The 20,719-nt window shown below is 44.5% G+C and overlaps 1 protein-coding gene across 2 annotated transcripts in view; it reads right to left on the bottom strand.

Moving 5' to 3' along the window:
* Positions 1–19,283, bottom strand: part of LOC130323922 (growth factor receptor-bound protein 2-like) — a 51,811-nt gene extending 32,528 nt beyond the window's left edge. The window contains exons 1-3 of one of the 2 annotated variants that reach the window (XM_056553194.1): positions 19,141–19,242; positions 12,968–13,089; positions 5,266–5,494 (exon numbers count right to left, since the gene is read on the bottom strand). In XM_056553194.1, coding sequence (XP_056409169.1) covers positions 5,266–5,343 — 78 coding nt within the window. In that variant the 5' untranslated portion in view covers positions 5,344–5,494; positions 12,968–13,089; positions 19,141–19,242. Of the gene's footprint in view, positions 1–5,265; positions 5,495–12,967; positions 13,090–19,140 lie in introns of both variants that reach the window. The other variant, XM_056553193.1, reaches the window with a different exon arrangement.
* Positions 19,284–20,719: the final 1,436 nt, after the last annotated feature.

The raw sequence follows: 20,719 nt of genomic DNA, 5'->3' as shown, positions 1-20,719 counted from the left end.
TAACTACAACTCCCAGCATGCCCTTTGGCTGTTTGTACATGCTGGGTGTTGTAGTTTTTCACTACTATTGGTAGGTCTGACTGAGTGGCAGTGATCAGAACACCGCAGATCGAGTCCTTCTCTTCATACACCCTAAACCTGTAAGTGTACTCTGATGTAGTCGCACACAGAGTTTGCATACTTTCAAACCATACCCTGTGGATATGGTGCAACCCTGAAATTTTGTTTTGCAAAGCTGGCAGTGAATTTTTTGCAGGTTTGGGGATTATGCACAGAATTTGCTCATCAGACAGATTCTGGCTGCAATGCCGAGCCCTATTGACTTTAAATATTGCGGAATCCCATTAAAGACAGGTTCAATGTTTTTTTTTTTTTTTTTATTTATTTATTTTTTTTTTTTACAGAATCCAGAATTTCCACAGCGGAATTTCTACATTCAACACAATGGGGTACATTTATCATAACCTGTGCAAAGGAAAAGTTGCCCAGTTGCCCATAGCAACCAATCAGATCGTTTCTTTCCTTTTTCAGAGGCCTTTTTGTCACGTACGGACACATCCACAACAGAATATTTACCTATATAGGTATATGGAATTAATCGTACCCGCCATATATTGGTCTATCGGATATTGATCTCTGCTCCCTTATGAGCCAGTGACAACTTGAATACACACTGTTTGTAGGTCCCCGCATCTTCCCTGCACATGTGACCTCTGCTGGGAGGGTAAAGGGGTACTCTGCTTCCACACACACACACACACACATCTTCACACATCAGTAGGCCTATAGAACGCCTCCGTTCATACACAGATTCTTACACTCTGCACTTTATGACATTGAAACTATGGTAAAGGCACGAGCCATACTTATACACTGATTCAACTATATACAGTCATGGCTGTAAATGTTGGCACCCCTGAAATTTTTCAAGAAAATTTAGTATTTTTCACACAAAATGATTGCAGTAACACATGTTTTGCTAGACACATGTTTATTACCTTTGTGTGTATTGGAACTAAACCAAAAAAAAGGCAGGAAAAAAAAAGCAAATTGGACATAATGTCACACCAAACGCCAAAAATGGGCTGGACAAAATTATTGCCACCCTTTCAAAATTGTTGAAAAATAAAATTGTTTTAAGCTTGTGATGCTCCTTTAAAGTTACCTAGGGAAGTAACAGGTGTGGGCAATATAAAAATCCCACCTGAAAGCAGATAGAAAAATAAAGGAGAGAAGTTCATGTCTAAGCATGGACAACAGAAAGAGGAGAAGTGAACTGTGAGGATTTGAACTAGTGATGAGCGGCAGGGGCCATATTTCGAATTTGCGATATTTCGCTAAAATATTGACGATTATTCTTCCTATGTTAGCAAAATTCGTGTATTCTTTGACTATTTTTCCATGCGAAAATTTGCATAAAAATTTGCATGTGAAAAAAAAATAAAAGAATATTCGGCATTACGAATATATAGCACTATATTCTAAATATTCGTGATATGCTGATTAGGGATCGACCGATTATCGGTATGGCCGATATTATCGGCCTATAATCACGATTTTGGGCATTATCGGTATCGGCAATTACCTTGCCGATAAGCAGATAATGCCCCGAATCCCACACCACCGCGACCGCCACCCCCCCGACCCGCTGCACCGCACCCCCCACCGTGATGCTGGGCGGTATACTGGTATGGATTTTTGCCCATACCGCTATACCGGTCGGGCCCCTCCCCCACCCTCCGAGTCAATAAAAAAATTAAACTTAACCGTAATGGGGGTGGTCCGGGCCATCCATACTTCCTTCCTGTAGTGTCCGGGGGCGTTCTGGGTGAAGAGTGAACTGGTCCGGGCTGTCCTTCTCCGGCGGTCATCTTCTCCACTCCGGGCAGGCTCCGGCCTAGTACACTGAATTGACGCCGCTACGCCGTGACGTCAGGTGCGTCGCTGCGCACGGGTGTCACTGCGCAGCGGCGCCTATGCAGCGTACTAGGCTGGAGCCTGCCCGGAGTGGAGATGACCGCCGGAGAAGAAGGACACCCTGGACCGGTTCACTCTTCACCCGGAACGCCCCAGGACACTACAGGAAGGAAGGATGGATGGCCCGGACCACCCTGACAGGTAGGGGGAGAGAAGCGGGTGGAGGCGGCGGCAGTCTATGGCCCCGCAAAAGCCACTGCAGATCATTGATTTAAAGCGCCCGCTTTAAATCAATGATCTGCAGCGGTGTCGCAGGGGGTTAAATAGCCGATAACTTATACCGGAATATCGGTATAAGTTATCGGCTATCGGACCTAACCTGCACCGATTATCGGTATCGGCCCTAAAAAACCCGATATCGGTCGATCCCTAATGCTGATATTCACGATAAAAATTTGCATTACGAATATCCGTGCTCAACACTATTGAGAACCTAAATTGTGGTAAAATATCAACAATCTCAAGGTTACAAGTCCATCTCCAGAGATCTAGATTTGCCTTTGTCCACAGTGCGCAACATTATCAAGAAGTTTGCAACCCATGGCACTGTAGCTATTCTCCCTTGGCATGGATGGAAGAGAAAAATAGATGAAAGGTGTCAACGCATGATAGTCCGGATGGGTGGTTAAGCAGCCCCAAACAAGTTCCAAAGATATTCAAGCTGTCCTGCAGCCTCAGGGAGCATCAACGTCCACGTGAACTAGCTGTCAACATTTAAATGAAATGAAACGCTATGGCAGGAGACCCAGGAGGACCCCCTGCTGACACCGAGACATAAAAAAGCAAGACTACATTTTGCCAAAATGAACTTGAGTAAGCCAAAATCCTTTTGGGAAGACGTCTTGTGGACAGATGAGACCAAGATAGAGCTTTTTGGTAAAGCACATCATTCTACTGTTTACCGAAAATGGAATGAGGCCTACAAAGAAAAGAACACAGTACCTACAGTGAAATATGGTGGAGGTTCAATTATGTTTTGGGGTTGTTTTACTGCCTCTGGCACTTGGTGCCTTGAATATGTGCAAGGCATCAGGAAATCTGAGTAGTACCAATGGATTTTGGGTCACACTGTACAGCCCAGTGTCAGAAAGCTGGGTTTGCGTCCGAGATCTTGGGTCTTCCAGCAGGGCAATGACCCCAAACATACATCAAAACGCACCCAGAAATGGATGGCAACAAAGCGCTGGAGAGTTCTGATGTGGCCAACAATAAGTCCAGCTCTAAATCCCATTGAACATCTGTGGAGATATCTTAAAATTGCTTTTGGGAATAGGCGCCCTTCCAATAAGAGAGACCTGGAGCAGTTTGGCCTTAAGGATACAGGAAATTTTCATTTTTGCTTTTTTGTTTATTCCACCTCACCATCTAACAGACACAACTCATTATTCCATCCACAGAGCCCCATGAGGGCTTTTTTTTGCAACCAATTGTACTTTGTGAAAACATAAACCCCATGAAAATACATTTTATGGTAAAATGAAAGATGTTACAAAGTGCACATTACGGTAAAATCGAAATGTTCTCTTTATTCTGCAGGTCAATAGATTCCAAAAAGTACAAGTGCAACAGAGGGTTATGCACTTTGGGCCCTTTATATGTATAGCCCCCCTGATCACTAGTGTCTAGGAGATCACAATACTTTGCCATATTAAATACAACAAACAGAATGAATGTTGGAATACAGTGATCCCTCAACTTACAATTGCCTCAACATACAATAGTTCCAACATTCAATGGCCTTTTCTGGACCATTGTAACTTGAAACCAGACTCAACATACAATGTACAGACAGTCCAGATCTGTGAAACGTGTCAATGGCTGAAAGATCTGACCAATCAGAATGGGCATTCACTGGTAAAACCCCTGTATTACTGAAGTGTATGCACTGACTGGTGTCTGGTAGCACCTCCTACAGTACAGGGAGGTATTACATGTTCTGTACTCTTTACCTGTACCAGGGTTAGCTGATCCTTTGGACACCAGGTGAGGGAGGCTCCATGTTACTTTTTTAGGACACTGTACTGTACAGGACCCTGAAGAAGCTCCTGTCCTCTACATAGACAGTGATTACAGCTCCCAGCAGATCTTTATTAATTTTATATAAAAGTACTTGCTTTATCTACATTAGTTATCTACTTATTTTTCTTCAATCTTCACTTTTTCCTATTTTTGGATGACATTTTGGGGCTTCAGGACCAATTAACAGGTTTCCATAGAGTTCTGGTCTCAACATTCAATGGTTTCAACATACAATGGTCATCCTGGAACCAATTAATATTGTAACTTGAGGGAACACTGTATCTCCTCCCTGTGAACAGTCTTAAAGGGGTATTCCCGGCAAAAAAAATTATTATTTTTTTTTTAAATATATCAACTGGCTCCGGAAAGTTAAACAGATTTGCAAATTACTTCTATTAAAAAATCTTAATCCTTCCAATAGTTATTAGCTTCTGAAGTTTAGTTGCTGTTTTCTGCCTAACTGCTTTCTGATGACTCACGTCCCGGGAGCTGTCCAGCTCCTATGGGGATATTTTCCCATCATGCAAGGGATATTCTCCCATCATGCACAGCTCCCGGGACATGACATCATCATTGATCAGTTAGACAGAAAACTTTAGAAGCTAATAACTATTGGAAGGATTAAGATTTTTTTAATAGAAGTAATTTACAAATCTGTTTAACTTTCCGGAGCCAGTTGGTAAATAAAAAAAAAGTTTTGGCCTGGAATACCCCTTTAATGATTGGATTTATTTGGCTGTAAGATCTCACCCGTTTGTATCAATGCACCTCAAAGAGTCACACCTATTGTAGGCTGGCACTGTCTTTTATACACAGACATTGTCGTATTGGCTCAGGTTCACTGGTGGCTCATGATGTTGCAAGACTTTATTGCCAATCACAATGTTACAGCACAATCTATTTCTGAAAAGAGTGCATAGCTCAACAAAGCTGTTTGGTTTCAATACCTTCTATTGTATAAAATTAGAAAAAAAATAAGGATGCTGCCGATTCATCGGTGCCATCTTAGCTGCAGTAGGCATATAATAATACATGATTTTCCAACAATGAAAGTACATAAAGGTAATATAAAATACATATGTGAGGAGGAAATCTGGTATGTTATGTGACAGAAAATCCACAATTTTGGACTTTTTTTTTTTTACATTTACGCCGTTGACCATAGAGAATCATGAAAAATGCATTTTAATTAGATAAGACATTTCCGCATGAGACAATATCAAATATGTTAATTTATGTTGATCTTCATGCCTAAGCAGTGCCACTCACCTTCAGTATGTCTCCTCGTTTGAAGCTTAGTTCATCATCTGCTGTCGCTTTAAAGTCATACTTTGCTATGGCTTCCATGGTTGCCACAGAGTCCCTACCCTGCAGGGACCTTCAAGACAGGACTGGGACCCTCTGCTTCCCACACGACGTCAATGCCACCTGAGGCAGAACAAATGTCTTGTCACCCACCCCACTTGGCTATATTTCTGGAGAGAAATGTTCTTGTGGCCTGCAAATAGAAATAGAGACTGTCGAATCATAATGGTTTAAAATAATATTTCTCTACAATATTTTATCACATTTGCTACCATAAAAAGTCTCGTACAGCAGATGAAGAGCACCGAGGCTTCCGTTACGAACCAAAGCCATGATACACATATGAGTTTGGGCTAAGGAAAACCTAGCTAAGAATTGGTGAATGCAGCATTGCTGGGTCTTTGACTTCTTACAGCTCTTCCACATGGCCTACTATAATGTTTTTCATGTTTCAAAAGAAAATTATTAATAATCATTATTTATGTATTTATGTGATTATTAAGAATATACAGCAACTGGGACCAGAGAATTTTTAGTCCATATAACAGAAATGGGTTCATGTTGAATATGATTTCGTAATATATAGTGACATATCCATGCTACAGTTTCTGTAGCCTATGAAAATTATATTTCATGTGAATTCATCGGTGGTTGTTGGAGCTCCCGGCAGTGCGCACCGCTCACATCTCCCCAACATTAGCAAAACCACAACTACCAGTATGCACTGACAGTGAGGACATACATGTTGGGGGTTGTAGTTTTGCCAACAGCTGGAGAGACATAGGTTGGGAATCACTGTATCCTAACAAAGTCTCCAACCTGGGGCTAGCATCAGGACAAAACACCAACCAGCCTTTCCTCACTGTCAGAGCATGCAGGGAGATGTAGTTGTGCTAATGCTAGGGGAGATGTGAGTGGACAGAGTATAACTACAGGACTTTACTGTTTGCTGAATCATTTACTGTGTGCTGAAGCATGCGTAGTGAGGACATGCACCCTGTCTTTAAGAGGATTTCAATCCAAGCGAGCAACAAAATTTTTTTTTTTTTTTAACAAAAATAAAAAAGGTGCTAGAGCCTTATAAATTATGTGGACAAGATAGGGATTAGGTACTTCGTAATATAGAGAGACAAAGGGCTTGCTTAAGACAAGAAAAGACTGGTATAAAATAGAACAAACTTAGACTCTCAGATTGGGTATAGGAAAAGATACTGACAGCTAAGAACTGACTGCAAACACCAATTACACTGCATGACATGCTACATATAAATACCTAAAATCTACATTCATCTACTGCAAAGTGCAAAGATATCTGTTTCCTTTCAGAAGCGGTAGTTATTGGCAGCTGTATGGAGGGCAGGGTAAGAATGAGCATTCACATGTCCCTTTAGATGCCGCTGTCAGCTTTCCCTTTAGATGCCGCCGCATGCATCTCGCCGTGCAGACACGCGTCCGCTCCTCCCCCCAGCTCTCTGAAGCTAGAGCTGAGGGAGCGAAGGCAGAGGACGCAGGTCTGCACGGGAAGCAAGAAGCCACGCCCCCTCATCTCCCCCCACAGATCTGCAGAGCAGGGGAGAGAAGACAAATACAGCTTCTCATCTCCCCTGCTCTGCTTCAGAGGACAATTTAATAATTTTTTTTTTTTTTTTTTTATAGCCGAGGGCTGCAGAGTATGGAGCGGGCAGGAGTCGGGTGCCTGCTCCATACAGGCAGCAGATCGCCATCGCCACTGAAGCAGGGCTAAGGGCCGGATAAATTCACCTGCCCGGCGCCCAAAACTACATGTCCCGGGCGTTGGGCGATAGGAATTCCACATCCCTGTAAAATGGATGATCGGATCACCCGCAGCTCTGCGATCCAATCATGCAGAACAGCAGACGGAGGTTTTCTGCTCTGGTCTGCGACCAAGCAGACCAGAGCAGAAGATGACCGATAATACTGATCAGTGCTATGCCCTATGCATAGCACTGAACAGTATTAGCAATAGAATGATTGCTATAAATAGTCCCTATGGGGACTACTAAAGTGTAAAAATAAAAGTAAGAAATAAAAAAAGTGAAAAAACCCCTCCCCCAATAAAAAAAAAAAAAAAAGAAAAAAAAAAGAAGTAAATAGTTCCATTTTCCCCTATTTCAACCCCAAAAACTGTATGTACATATTTGGTATCGTCGCGTGCGTAAATATCCGAACTATTAAAATAATATGTTAATTATACAGTACGGTGAACGGCGTGAACGTAAAAAAATACGTCTAAAATAGCTGCTTTTTTATAACATTTTATTCCAAAAAAAATAAAAAAAAATTATATAAGCAAATATGGTATCAATAAAAAGTACAGAACACGGCACAAAAAAGTTGCCCTCATATTGACGCTTATACGGAAAAATTAAAAAGTTACATGTCTTCAAAATAGGGGGATTTTAAACGTACTAATTTGGTTAAAAAGTTTGCAATTTTTAATTTTTTTTTAAAGCGCAACAGTAATATAAAAGTATGTTATCATTAGGGATCGACCGATATCGTTTTTTTTTAGGGCCGATACCGATAATCGGTGCAGGTTAGGGCCGATAACTTATACGATATTCCGGTATAGGTTATCCGCTATTTAACCCCCTGTGACACCGCTGCAGATCATTGATTTAAAGCGGGCGCTTTAAATCAATGATCTGCAATGGCTTTTGCGGGGCCATAGGCCGCTGCCGCCACCACCACCCGCTTCTCTCCCCCTACCTGTCAAGGTGGTCCGGGACATCCATTCTTCCTTCCTGTAGTGTCCGGCGCCATTCCGGGTGAAGAGTGAACGGGTCCGGGCTGTCCTTCTCCGGCGGTCATCTTCTCAACTCCGGGCAGGCTCCGGCCTAGTATGCTGCATAGACGCCCCTGCGCAGTGACGCCCGTGTGCAGCGACGCACCTGACGTCACGGCGTAGCAGCGTCTATGCAGTGTACTAGGCCGGAGCCTGCCCGGAGTGGAGAAGATGACCGCCGGAGAAGAAGGACAGCCTGGACCGGTTCACCCTCCACCCGGAATGGCGCCGGACACTACAGGAAGGAAGGATGGCCCGGACCACCCCCATTACGGGCAAGTTTAATTTTTTTTGTAACTCGGAGGGTGGGGGAGGGGCCCGAACGGTATAGCGGTATGGGCAAAAATCCATATCGGTATACCGCCCAGCATCATGGTGGGGGGTGCGACGCGGTGCGGCGGGTCGGGGGGGGGTGGCGGTCGCGGTGAGGTGGGGGCGGTGCGGCATTATCGGCAAGGTAATTGCCGATACCGATAATGCCCAAAATCGTGATTATCGGCAGATAATATCGGCCATACCGATAATCGTTCGATCCCTAGTTATCATGGGTATCATTTTAATCGTATCGACCCAAAGAATAAAGAACACGTCATTTTTACCGTAAATTGTACTGCCTGAGAACGAAACCTTCCAAAATTGTGGTTTTCTTTTTAAATTTCCCCACACAAATAGTATTTTTTGGTTGCGCCATACATTTTATGGTAAAGTAAGTGATGGCATTACAAAGGACAACTGGTCGCGCAAAAAACAAGCCCTCATACTAGTCTGTGGATGAAAATATAAAAGAGTTATGATTTTTAGAAGGAGAGGAGGAAAAAAACGAAAATAAAAAAAAAAGTAAAGTAAAAATAAAAACTAAAGTAAAAATTAAAGAAATTGTCCGAGTCCTTAAGGGGTTAAATTGCACGGTCAATGGCATACATGCGAAAAAAATTCCAAAGTCCAAAATAGCGTATTTTGGTCACTTTTTATACCATAAGAAAAAGTGAATAAAAAGCGACCAAAAAAGTCCAATCAAAAACAAAAATGGTACCAATAAAAGCTTCAGATCACAGCACAAAATGATTCCTCATACAGCCCCGTATGCGAAAAAAAAGTTACAGGGTCATAAGAGGACAATTTTAAATGTATTAAATTTCGTGCATGTAGTTATAATTTTTTCCAGAAGTACGACAAAAATCAAACCTATATAAGTAGCGAATCAATTTAAAATCGTACGGACCTGAAGTTAAAAGTATAATTTTTACCGGAAAAAAAAAAAAAATGTACTGCGTAGAAACGGAAGCCAAAATGGAGTTTTCTCCTCAATTTGGTCATACAATGATTTTTTTCCCCCCGTTTCGGCGTAGATTTTTGGGTAAAATGACTGACATCATTACAAAGTAGAATTGATGGCACAAAAAAAAGCTGTCATGTTTTTTTAGGTGCAAAATTGAAAGGGTTGTGATTTTTAAAAGGTAAGGATTAAAAAACAAAAGTGCAAAAACAGAAAAACGCTTGGTCCTTCTCTTATAAGAGCCATTTTCCCAACTTGTGTAGATTTAATGGTGGTCAATATCAAACATTCTACAGGAAGAAAATTTCAAGAGTTGGGATTAATGGCTGATAAATAACCTTTCAGTGCTACTGCTTCTCCATATAATGTGTCTCCCAGCCACCCAGTAAGGAGTGAGGTGGGCGAAGTCTTCTCCACTTACTAATTGGATGAAGGTCCTTGTCTTCAGCTAAGGACACAGCTCCTTTACAACTTAAAGGGGTACCCCACCCCTAGACATCTTAACCCCTGTCCTTAGTATAGGGGGATAAGATTTCTGATCGCGGGGGTATGGCCATTGGTTCCCCCCCCCCCCTTATAATGTCCCACCACACCCCTTTATTCATGTCTACGGCAGGACCTACGCGATCAGACATCTTATCCCCTATCCTTTGGATAGGGGATAAGATGTCTAGGGGCTGAGTACCCCTTTAAAAAAAGACAACTGCAGCATTATTATACTTATCCCCTATCCACAGGATAAGGGATATAGTAGTCCATGAGAGTGAGTCTCCAGCTGCTCTTAGGATGGTCTTGTCAGCTTGGGGCACAGATCTTAACAACCAACTTTGAGTCTAGCATTGTTTAAATATCATATCTGCTTGTTCTTTGGAGGGAAGCTCCACTCCCCCCTCCCCTCTGATTCCACCAAGGGGCATCTGTTATCTCCCATCCTGCCGCTTCAAAGAACTCCTGACTTCAAAACAAACAACCAGCCAGGCCCCCTAATAAACTGCAATACACAAACAGGGACACACCGTCTGAATGACCCCTCACCCATGTCCTGGATAAGGCTGGGTTCACACTACGTTTTGTCCCATACAGGAGCGCATACGGCAGGGGGGAGCTAAAAGCTCGCGCTCCCGTATGTGACCGTATGCGCTACCGTATGTCATTCATTTCAATGAGCCGACCGGAGTGAAACGTTCGGTCCGGTCGGCTCACTTTTGCGCCGTATGCGCTTTTACAACCGGACCTAAAACTGTGGTCAACCCAAAAAAAATGTAAAAAAAATGTGCACAAAAGGATGCGGTCTATCGCAAGCCCTTCTCCAACAGGAGAGGCGCCCCCCCCCCCCCTCAACAAACTTTACCCTTCACCTCTGGACCAAAAAGGAACCTGCAGGTTCCAGATTCGATGTCCCTTTTCGCCGAAGCTACTAAAGGGAGCACAAATGCTCTCGGTATCCCCCTTGGCAATAGCCAGAGCCACAGCTGGAGGTACCCTGTTTGGGAAACACTGCAGTAGGGTATTTTTGGTGGAGGAGGCACATGCCTCTGATTCCACTAGTGAGGGAGAAGAGGAAGGCCCCTCTTTCCTCCTCATCATCCAGTAATGATGAGCCACCCCTACAAGGTGGCGCTGCAGGGCAATGCCAGTAGAAGCCCCCTATACAAGCGACTGTCCCCCATTTAGGTGACCCCATATTAACTCCAGTTCCAGACAATTTTGAGCCACTGATCCCTGGGTTTGTTGGCTGCCCAGGAATCCAAACTGACCCCAAAGTTCTCACTGAAATGGACTTTTCCCCCTTCAGTAAGGACTTTGTCAATTTGATGATGGCTCAAACTAATTTGTGGCCCAGCACCCTGATTTTTTTTTTTTTTTTTTTTTTTTTTTTTTTATCTAGGCCCAATAGATGGACCCCATCTTGGCTGCCAAGATGAAGACCTATTGGGGCCTAGTATAAAAAAAAAAAAATTATTATGCAATACATGAGTGGGGATGTTCTGTACAACACCGCACTTTACTGTATGGCCATGAAAAGGACTCTTAGTAAATCCAGCAGCTTTGTGGCTGCCCTTGCAACAGAAATATACACCACTTATAGGAGGTGGTGAATATTTCTGCGACTTTACACATTGCAAGTTGGCCCTAAGGTCGCATGTGGAGGATGTGCCCCCTGCATGCCCTCTCCATGCGAGACCCTCTCAATCTCTGCAACTGTCAACCAACCCAAGCAAATCCCTAATTTAGGCCTCAAATGCACATGGAGTTCTCTCACTCCTGAGTCGTGTCGTATTTTAAAGGCAACAGTTGGGATATTTGAAATAGAAATTGTGTTACTAACTTTTGCTACTTTTATCCATTAACGGAAAACTGTCAGCTTTCTTCCCCCACACTAATCAGCGGTACTGGCTGGTAGTGCTGGGCGGTATACCGGTATGAACCGGATACCGTTTTTTTTTTCTCCCACAGTATGGATTTTTGCCCATACCGCTATACCGGTCAGGCCCCTCCCCCACCCTCCGGATGAATTGTAGAGCCCAGCGCGGCGCCATCACTTGTCCCGGTGTGCTTCTGTGTCCCACTCGCTGCGCCTATCAGCCAGTGTCCCCGCGAGCACGTTCAATCCCCACCGCTAGCGGGATCCATGTGCCCACTAGCGGTGTCACAAGAATGCCGAGCGCGATCGCTACCATCACCGCTAGCAGGGTCCCTGTGCCTACGTTAGCCCTACGCTATTTGCGTAGTGCTGCACCTGCGCAGTACTACGTTAGCTGCACACGAGGCTTTTAAATCTATTCCCTTACCCTGAGAGCTGACAGGGACGGGGAACAGAGCCGCGCTTACGCTCGGCATCCTTGTTACACCGCTAGTGGGCACAGGGACCCCGCTAACAGTGATGGTAGCGCTCGCGGGGGGCACATTTCACACCGCTAGTGGGCACAGGGATGGGGTTAGGGGGAGACAGGCGGTAATACCGTGATAATTAAAAAAAAAAATACCGTGATATTCATTTTAGGCCATACCGCCCAGCACTACTGGCTGGTAGTGCGGGGGACGCTGATCACTTTGATCCTCACCGTGCCCGGATCCGCCGCGCCGTTCGGCCTTCATTTTCTATTTTCGGTATATTCGAATGAGGTGCTAACTGGCACTCTGACGTCAGTGCCGGGCTGCAGTGCCGTCCAGCTCATGACTATTCCCCCCCTCCCTTTCCCTCTTCTCTCCACTCTGTAATGAAGGGGGAATATTGATGAGCTGGGCAGCACTGATGTCAGAGTGCCAGTTAGCCCGGCATTTGTATATAGCGAAATCTGGGCTCGGTAAGCATCAAACTGATCAGCCAGTACCACTGGTTAGTGTGGGGGAAGAAGGCTGACTGTTTTCCTTTAAACTTGGGTGCGACACCAACATGTTAGTGTAAAAAGATTATTATTATTTTTTTTAACACTAACATACTAGTGTTGCCCCACTACTGTTTTACCGAGAGGTTAAAGTAGAAGACCATGCAAAATTTTTATTTTTTATTTAATGCAATTTATCCCAAGTACGGGAATACACATTTGATAAATCATAGTGCCTGTGGTTACTTTTATTACCTTCCCAGTCCATGGTCATTTACATCCTTATCTGAGGTCCATGGTGATCTAAATATAATCACAAGAAAGAATCCACTGGGAACTTTTTCCTTTCGACTAAGACTCAAGACCAAATTTCTTGGCTAAAAAAACCAATACATAAATAAACGCAGAGTTCAAAAGTTACCTTTAATTCCTTAAGAGTTTTAATGATGAAGTATGGCATAATGCAGCTTCAGCAGGAGTTAAGAGTGGACACATTACCCATTGCCTAGATATAATGATCAAAACCTTCAGATATGCTAGATTCTGCAGCACACACCATCTGAAGGATACACTATTAAAAGGAAATCTGCAGCGAAAAAATAAAAAATAAATTGCCTGATCACTGGTGGTTCAAAGACTGGGACCCCCCCAGGATCCCTAGCATGTGGCCCGTCTCTGCCGCATCTCTCCCAAGCGTAAGGAGTGTCGCCCGCAGCATGACGTTACAGCCAGCACACCCTTTCCATGTATCTCTATGGGAGAGGCAGGGATGCAGCGTTGCCTCCCCACCTCTCTATTAGAGCTGTATAGAGGGGGCGTGTCGATCGAGCTCCGCAAGCTTGACGCTATGCACATTACCCGCCACCCAGCGGTCAGACCCCCCGCAATAAGACACTTATTTCCTATCCTGTGGATAGGGGATACGTTTTTCTTGCTGCAGATGCCCTTTAATCCCTTAACAGACCATTTTGGTCTTTAAGATCCAGCCAATTTTCATTGTTTCCTTTTTGTCCTCCTCTCCTTTTAAAATCCATAACTCTTATTTTGTAACCTACAGACCCATATGAGGGCTTTTTGTGCGACCAATTGTCCTTTGTAATGACATCTTTCATTTTCCCATAAAAATGTAATGTGAAACAATAAATTGATTGTGGGGGAAAATTTACAAGAAACCTGCAAAATAAAGTTTTAACTTTATGGTAAAAATGGTATCTTATCTTTATTCTGTAGGTCAATGCGGTTAAAACTATAACCAATTCATGTGGATTTTCTATTATTGTACTAGTAATACATTTTTTTTTTTTTAAAGCAAATTTTTTCTTACCAAAATTGGTATGCATAAAATTGTTCTTTTCTGACCCCGTATGAGAGTTATGTTTGGCACTGTGATCTGTCATTTTTAAATGGTACCATTTTTTTGTTTGATGAGCCTTTTTTTTATAAATATTTTTATGATATGATGTGATTAAAAATTATTATTTTTGGTGTTTGGAGACCCTCCCCCCATTTTCGCTGCCGACAACTTCTACTTTCACTCTAGACACAGTGATCGGCATTGATTACGTCATCTACAGAGTTAAGTGACAAGCAGCAGCGGGATCGCCTGTGCCCGTCGCAGAAGTGAGTGTCTGGTTACTACTGATTTAGAGCGTACAGTTATGCCCTTGGTCCTTAAAAAAGTACCCGTCACTGAATAAACTGTTCTAAACTTACTCAGGCTTTAAAAAAGCTCTGTATCATACCTTTATTCTTGCTCACATACTGCAATTTCCCAGCTGGAGAAAGTGGGCATTTTCCAGCAGGCATGACATCACTGAAACCTGCTGGAGGACAACTTCTGCCCTCACATGGTTGCAGCATTGTGATGAACAGAAGATCTCTGGCTCTGTGCATGTTTCAGTCTGTGCATATTTCACGGAGGCTCTTTCTGTGAGAATCTGTGGAGCTTTCACTTTCTGTGCAGTTGTCAATCAAGCTTCGTGCAGAGAAACACTTACTGAGTTTGATCTCCTGCCAGGTCAGGAGGAAACCAAACTCACTTTATTACTTGCGGCAGGGAACAGGACAGAGCCACCTAGTGGCCATTTATATTACATTCTAAACATATTTATGTAGATAATTTTAAAAGCAAGTGAATGGAAAAGTGTCTGCTAATTACACAAGTAACACTATAGTGCTGGGCGGTATATCGGTTCATACCAAATACCAGTGTGTTTTATCTTTACGATATCAATTTTTCATATACAGCAATAGCGGTCAGGCCCCCACCCCTCGAATGAATTATCAGCCACAGCACGCTGTCCCCACATCGGGGAACTAATCATATGTTACCCGCAGGCGCTGCTCTGCTTCTCCTCCTGTGAGCCGCAATGCTGCACATCCTCCCCACATGGGGAAATTAATGATTTGTGAGCCACAGGCGCAGAGCTTCTGTTCTGATCAGAAGGGATGGGGATCAGAAGCTCTGCAGTGCCTGTGGCTCACTGGTTTCCGCGCTTGCAGGGGGAGGTGACAGCTTCGGTTCTCCGATCAGAACAGAAGCCCTGCACCCACGGCTCACAAATCATTAATTTCCCGACTTGGGGATAATGTCGTACTAACCTGTTAAGGTTGTTCAATCGAATCGGCATAACACTACAATAGGCTTATGGTGACGAAGATTGGTACAGTCTGCTGCTCATTGACCCCTATCAAGGTCCCTGAGGTACGGAATTTAGAATGGAGGCAAATGGAAGAGGAGAAACGAGGTTTGGGTAGAGTGCTATTATTTCATGCAAGAATATTCTAACTGCACAGGACAATGCACAAACATTTACTGGACAACGCGTTTTGGCACTAACTCGCACCTTCCTCAGGTCCACAAAAGGTTACTAAAAACATGATAATGATAGACACAGGGGTAATCAGATGTGCTAAACTAATGCAAAACACCATAAAAAAAATAACAGGCATATAAGAAAAAAAAAAAAGTTTACATGAGACAATGAATGAAGGGGATATGGAAAAAAAAGGATAAAATTAATCAAAGAATAATAAATAAAAATTCCTTGCATGCCAGGGAAGTCTAATAAGCACTGAAAGTGTGCAAGTATTTTTCTAATATGCACTGTATATACACTGCTCAAAAAAAATAAAGGAAACACTTAAACAACACAATGTAACTCCAAGTCAATCACACTTCTGTGAAATCACACTGTCCACTCAGGAAGCAACACTGATTGACAATCAATTTCACATGCTGTTGTGCAAATGGAACAGACAACAGGTGGAAATTATAGGCAATTAGCACGACACCCCCCAATAAAGGAGCGGTTCTGCAGGTGGTGACCACTTCTCAGTTCCTATGCTTCCTGGCTGATGTTTTGGTCACTTTTGAATGTTGACGGTGCTTTCACTCTAGTGGTAGCATGAGACGGAGTCTACAAACCATACAAGTGGCTCAGGTAGTGCAGCTCATCCAGGATGGCACATCAATGCGAGCTGTGGCAAGAAGGTTTGCTGTGTCTGTCAGCATAGTGTCCAGAGCATGAAGGAGACAGGCCAATACATCAGGAGATGTGGAGGAGGCCGTAGGAGGCCAACAAACCAGCAGCAGGACCGCTACCGCCGCCTTTGTGCAAGGAGGAGCACTGCCAGAGCCCTGCAAAATGACTTCCAGCAGGCCACAAATGTGCATGTGTCCAATCAAACAGTCAGAAACAGACTCCATGAGGGTGGTATGAGGGCCCGACATCCACAGGTGTGGTGGTGGGGGGGGGGGGGGGGGGGGGGTATAGGGGGGGTTGTGCTTACAGCCCAACACCGTGCAGGACGTTTGGCATTTGCCAGAGAACACCAGGTTTGGGAAGTTTTCTACTGGCGCCCTGTGTTCTTCACAGAGCACATGTGATAGACGTGACAGTCTGGAGACACGGTGAAGAACGTTCTACTGCCTGCAACATCCTCCAGCATGACCGGGTGGTGGTCGGTCAGTAGTGGTGTGGGGTGGCATTTCTTTGTGGGGCCCCACAGCCCTCCATGTGGTTGCCAGAGGTAGCCTTACTGCCATTAGGTACCGAGATCCTCAGACCCCTTGTGAGACCATATGCTGGTGCGGTTGGCCCTGGGTTCCTCCTATTGCAAGACAATTCTAGACCTCAAGTGGCTGGAGTGTGTCAGTGGTTCCTGATAGAGGAAGGCATTGATGCTATGGACTGGCCCGCCCGTTCCCCAGACTTGAATCCGATTGAGCACATCTGGGACATCATGTCTCGCTCCATCCACCAACGCCACATTGCACCAGACTGTCCAGGAGTTGGCGGATTCTTTAGTCCAGGTCTGGGAGGACATCCCTCAGGAGACCATCGCCACCTCATCAGGAGCATGCCCAGGTGTTGAAAGGAGGGCATATGGGCACGTGGAGGCCACGCACACTACTGAGCCTCATTTTGACTTGTTTTAAGGACATTACATCAAAGTTGGATCAGCCTGTAGTGTGGTTTTCCACTTTGATTTTGAGTGTGAATCCATATCCAGACCTCCATGGGTTGATAAATTTGATTTCCATTGATAATTTGTGTGATTTTGTTTTCAGCACATTTAACTATGTATATGTGGTGTCCCGGCACCGTATTTCATACTGTGCCTTGGTTATTAGTCCCCAAAGTCAGAGTCCCTAGGACTAACGGGGTTCACTTTCCTAATTAGCACCTAGTCACCCCTTAGTAGCTTGATATTTATGGATATTATCATTGTAAATATGTATATGGTGTTACTCACTTGTTTTAGTGTCGCAGGACCTGCGGGTCATGTGACTTGGTTCAGAACTCTATGGTATGTTGAAGGACCTTAGGTGGTTCTTGAGTCACGTGTTCTCCCATAATGCCATGTAACGGTGAGTGACAGTTGTTTTGGACCAATCCAAAACGGCCCGCCCCTGCCCATATAAAGGGAGCTGCGGCCGTTAATCACTCTCTTGGGTTGCTGAATCTGAATGAGGTAGGACCTCCGCAACTTTAAAGTACGTTTACTAGGCCAAAGCTTTGCGGCCTCGGCCTATACCACAGCGGTTATATAGATATAATTTTTCGCTACTCTCCGCAAGATCACTGGACCTAGTGCACCCCTAAATCCAGCGGATCTATGCAACAGAATCTTCCTAAAGCTAGTTTGAGCTTATTTGATCTCAACCAACTGTCAATCGCTGCTCAACTACAAATAGACTTATTTGGACTGGTATTGCTATTGCCTGCTTCAGAAAATCTTCAGTAAAAGTTCCTGCAAGTTTCAGTTGACAGTGGTTGTGGACAATCCAATTATTACGCATTCATCTATGGTTCTTGGGAAGGGTGGCGATAGGCCCAGCACCATTACAGTATTTAACTCTCAACCTGGCGTCACGAGTGACAAGGGTTAAAGGAGAACTCCGGAATATAAAAAGTCACCCATAGTGCCGGCAGTAAAAAAAATAAAGATTTACATACCTTCCTCCGCTCCCCCGGGGCCTCCGGTAACCGGCTCCGGTCTCCGCAGCGATCCACTTCCTGGTTGCCGATGGTCGGATGAATCATACTGCACTCAGCCAATCACCAGCTGTAGCGAAGTCCAACTCGGCCAGCGATAGGCTGAGCGGCAGTGTGAAAACGCATCAGGGCACAAAATTCTTCACTACACCGGAGCCGAAAACGTCACACTGCCTCTGAGTCGAGACTTCACTGCGGCCGGGGATTGGCAGAGTGCAGTATGATTCATCCGTCCACCGGCAACCAGGAAGTGGATCAAGACGGAGACCGGAGTCGGTTACCAAAGGCCCCGGGGGAGCGGAGGAAGGTATGTACATTTTTTTTTTTTTTTTTACTGCCGGCACTATGGGCAACAATTTTTATATTCCGGAGTTCTCCTTTAACAGCAACCTTTATAATTCAGGACAACAACACCCCAAATACCCTATACCCCTCCAAGGCACCACATAAAGACGAAAGTATTTCTTACAATTAGTTCATTCAGATCTAGAAGGTGTTTTCTTAGTGTTCTCTTTATTTTTTTGAGCAGTGTACTAATATGCACTGAAAGTATACAAGTATTGTCAGTACTTTCTGTACACCGAATATAAATGAGTGTAAGCTATGAGTTCATGTACAACATATAAAAATGAGAGAACCTGGAAGTGCACAATAATATAACATTATATACAATATACACAACAACAACGCTCTGGATATTTTGGTTCTTATATTTGCCATATGTCCGTAATATACAATATGCAGGTAGTAGGGAAGGAAAGGGGGGGGGACACATGAATAATGACTGGAGGGGTCGGGGGGAAAAGAAAATTAACACTAAATAATGGTTTGCTAGAAAGGCAACAGGGTAGAGTAGTAGATGAGAGGTTTCATAACTGTTGTGCAGGTAACATTGGGGCAGCAGGGGAGAAATAAATGAAAACTTACGGTTATGGATGTCCTGAAATGGTTCCCTGTGCGGCAGTAACATGACTAATGAGCGAACGGCGCTCCGATGTACGCCCGGACACCGGGGATGCAGATCCGGTCACGCGCACAAGGCACTTCCGGCCCTGCGCATAGAGGCTGCAAACGGAACGTAGCCGGGTGTGGCGGAACATGAGTGGAGCGCACGGCGGGAAAGAAGAATACCTAGCCGTGCGCTCACACGCAAGGATACTAAATAAAGAGCTGTGCTATGTAAAGGATAATGCCAAGAATTATAACTGCTGAGAAAGCATGTAAATAGTTAAGGAAAGGGTGTAAGTGAGGAAAAATAGAGCTTATGTATGAGTTGTGTGGGATTTGAGGCTAGTAGGAGAAGAAGGGGGGAAAAAAAATCACATGGGTGAAATTATGGTAGAAAGGGAAATTGTTCAGGGGACCAATAGGAGGAAGGGGTAGAGGAGGACATGAATAGGGAAAAGGACAATAAGGAGGGGATAAGGGGGATCGATGGGGGGGATGGGGTCAGGCAGCCGGGCCATTGCCTCCCCCCACCCCCGGGGAACTGTGCTGCCAACCAAATGTGGGGGGAACTGTGCTGTCAATTTAATGTGGGGGGGAAACTGTGCTGCCAATTTAATGTGGGGGGGAACCGTACTGCCAACCTAATGTGGGAAGAACTATGCTGCGTATGTAAAGGAGTAGTCCACAGATCCAGCGTTCAGAACATTTTGTTCCGAACGCTGGGCTGTGGGGGTCGACATGCCCCCTTCCATAGACTTGCATTGAGGGGGTGTGGTGTGATGTCAAGAGGGGCGTGACATCACGCCATGTCCCCTCAATGCAAGTCTATGGGTGGGGGCTGGCTGACCACCGCATGATACTCTGATTGTGCCCCTCCCGAGACTAGTCTCTGGATCCGCCCCTGGGAGGGGAATAGAGGGGATAAGGGGGAATAGAGGGGATAAGGGGGAGGGGGGGAAGAGAGAGAGACTGTGTAGAGATCAAGGAAAGGAGAAAAAGTGGGTAAGGACAGAAGGGAAGGGCTCTGAAGGTGTTGGTTAGGAGCTGGAAAGATGAATGAAAAACAATGGGGGGGGGGGGGGTTATGAGGAATCAGTGCTAGTTGCAACTATGAAAAGGAAAAAGGAGTTCATTTTGCTGTTACAGTTCAATGCACTCGTTAAGGCCATCAGGGGCCGGGCATCTCAGCTGATAAATCCAGTAGGCTTCTCTTCTATTAGGCGCGGCCTGTCTGTTCTCTACATCCTCCGGGATTTGTTCGATGGGGGTAACTTTGTTGCAGAAATCCTTATAGTGTTTTTCTGTTGGATGTCTTGAAACACTCTCTTTTAGATATCCAATATTACAGTTGTGCCGATGACCATTAAGACGTTTTCTAAGCATCTTGGAGGTTCTTATGATGTAGTAAAGACCACAGCAACAGTCAAGTAGGTAAACTACATAAGAAGAGCTGCAACCAAGGTGTGCTTTGATTTCAAACCAAGCTGTGTGAGGTAGTGACATATTTCTTCCATGTTGGGTGTTGACACTGCAGAGGCAGCCTTTGGTTTTGCATTTG

Source organism: Hyla sarda, unplaced genomic scaffold (genome assembly GCF_029499605.1).
Source record: "Hyla sarda isolate aHylSar1 unplaced genomic scaffold, aHylSar1.hap1 scaffold_257, whole genome shotgun sequence".
Classification (NCBI taxonomy): Eukaryota; Metazoa; Chordata; class Amphibia; order Anura; family Hylidae; genus Hyla; species Hyla sarda.
This window is presented reverse-complemented; position numbering and strand designations above follow the sequence as displayed.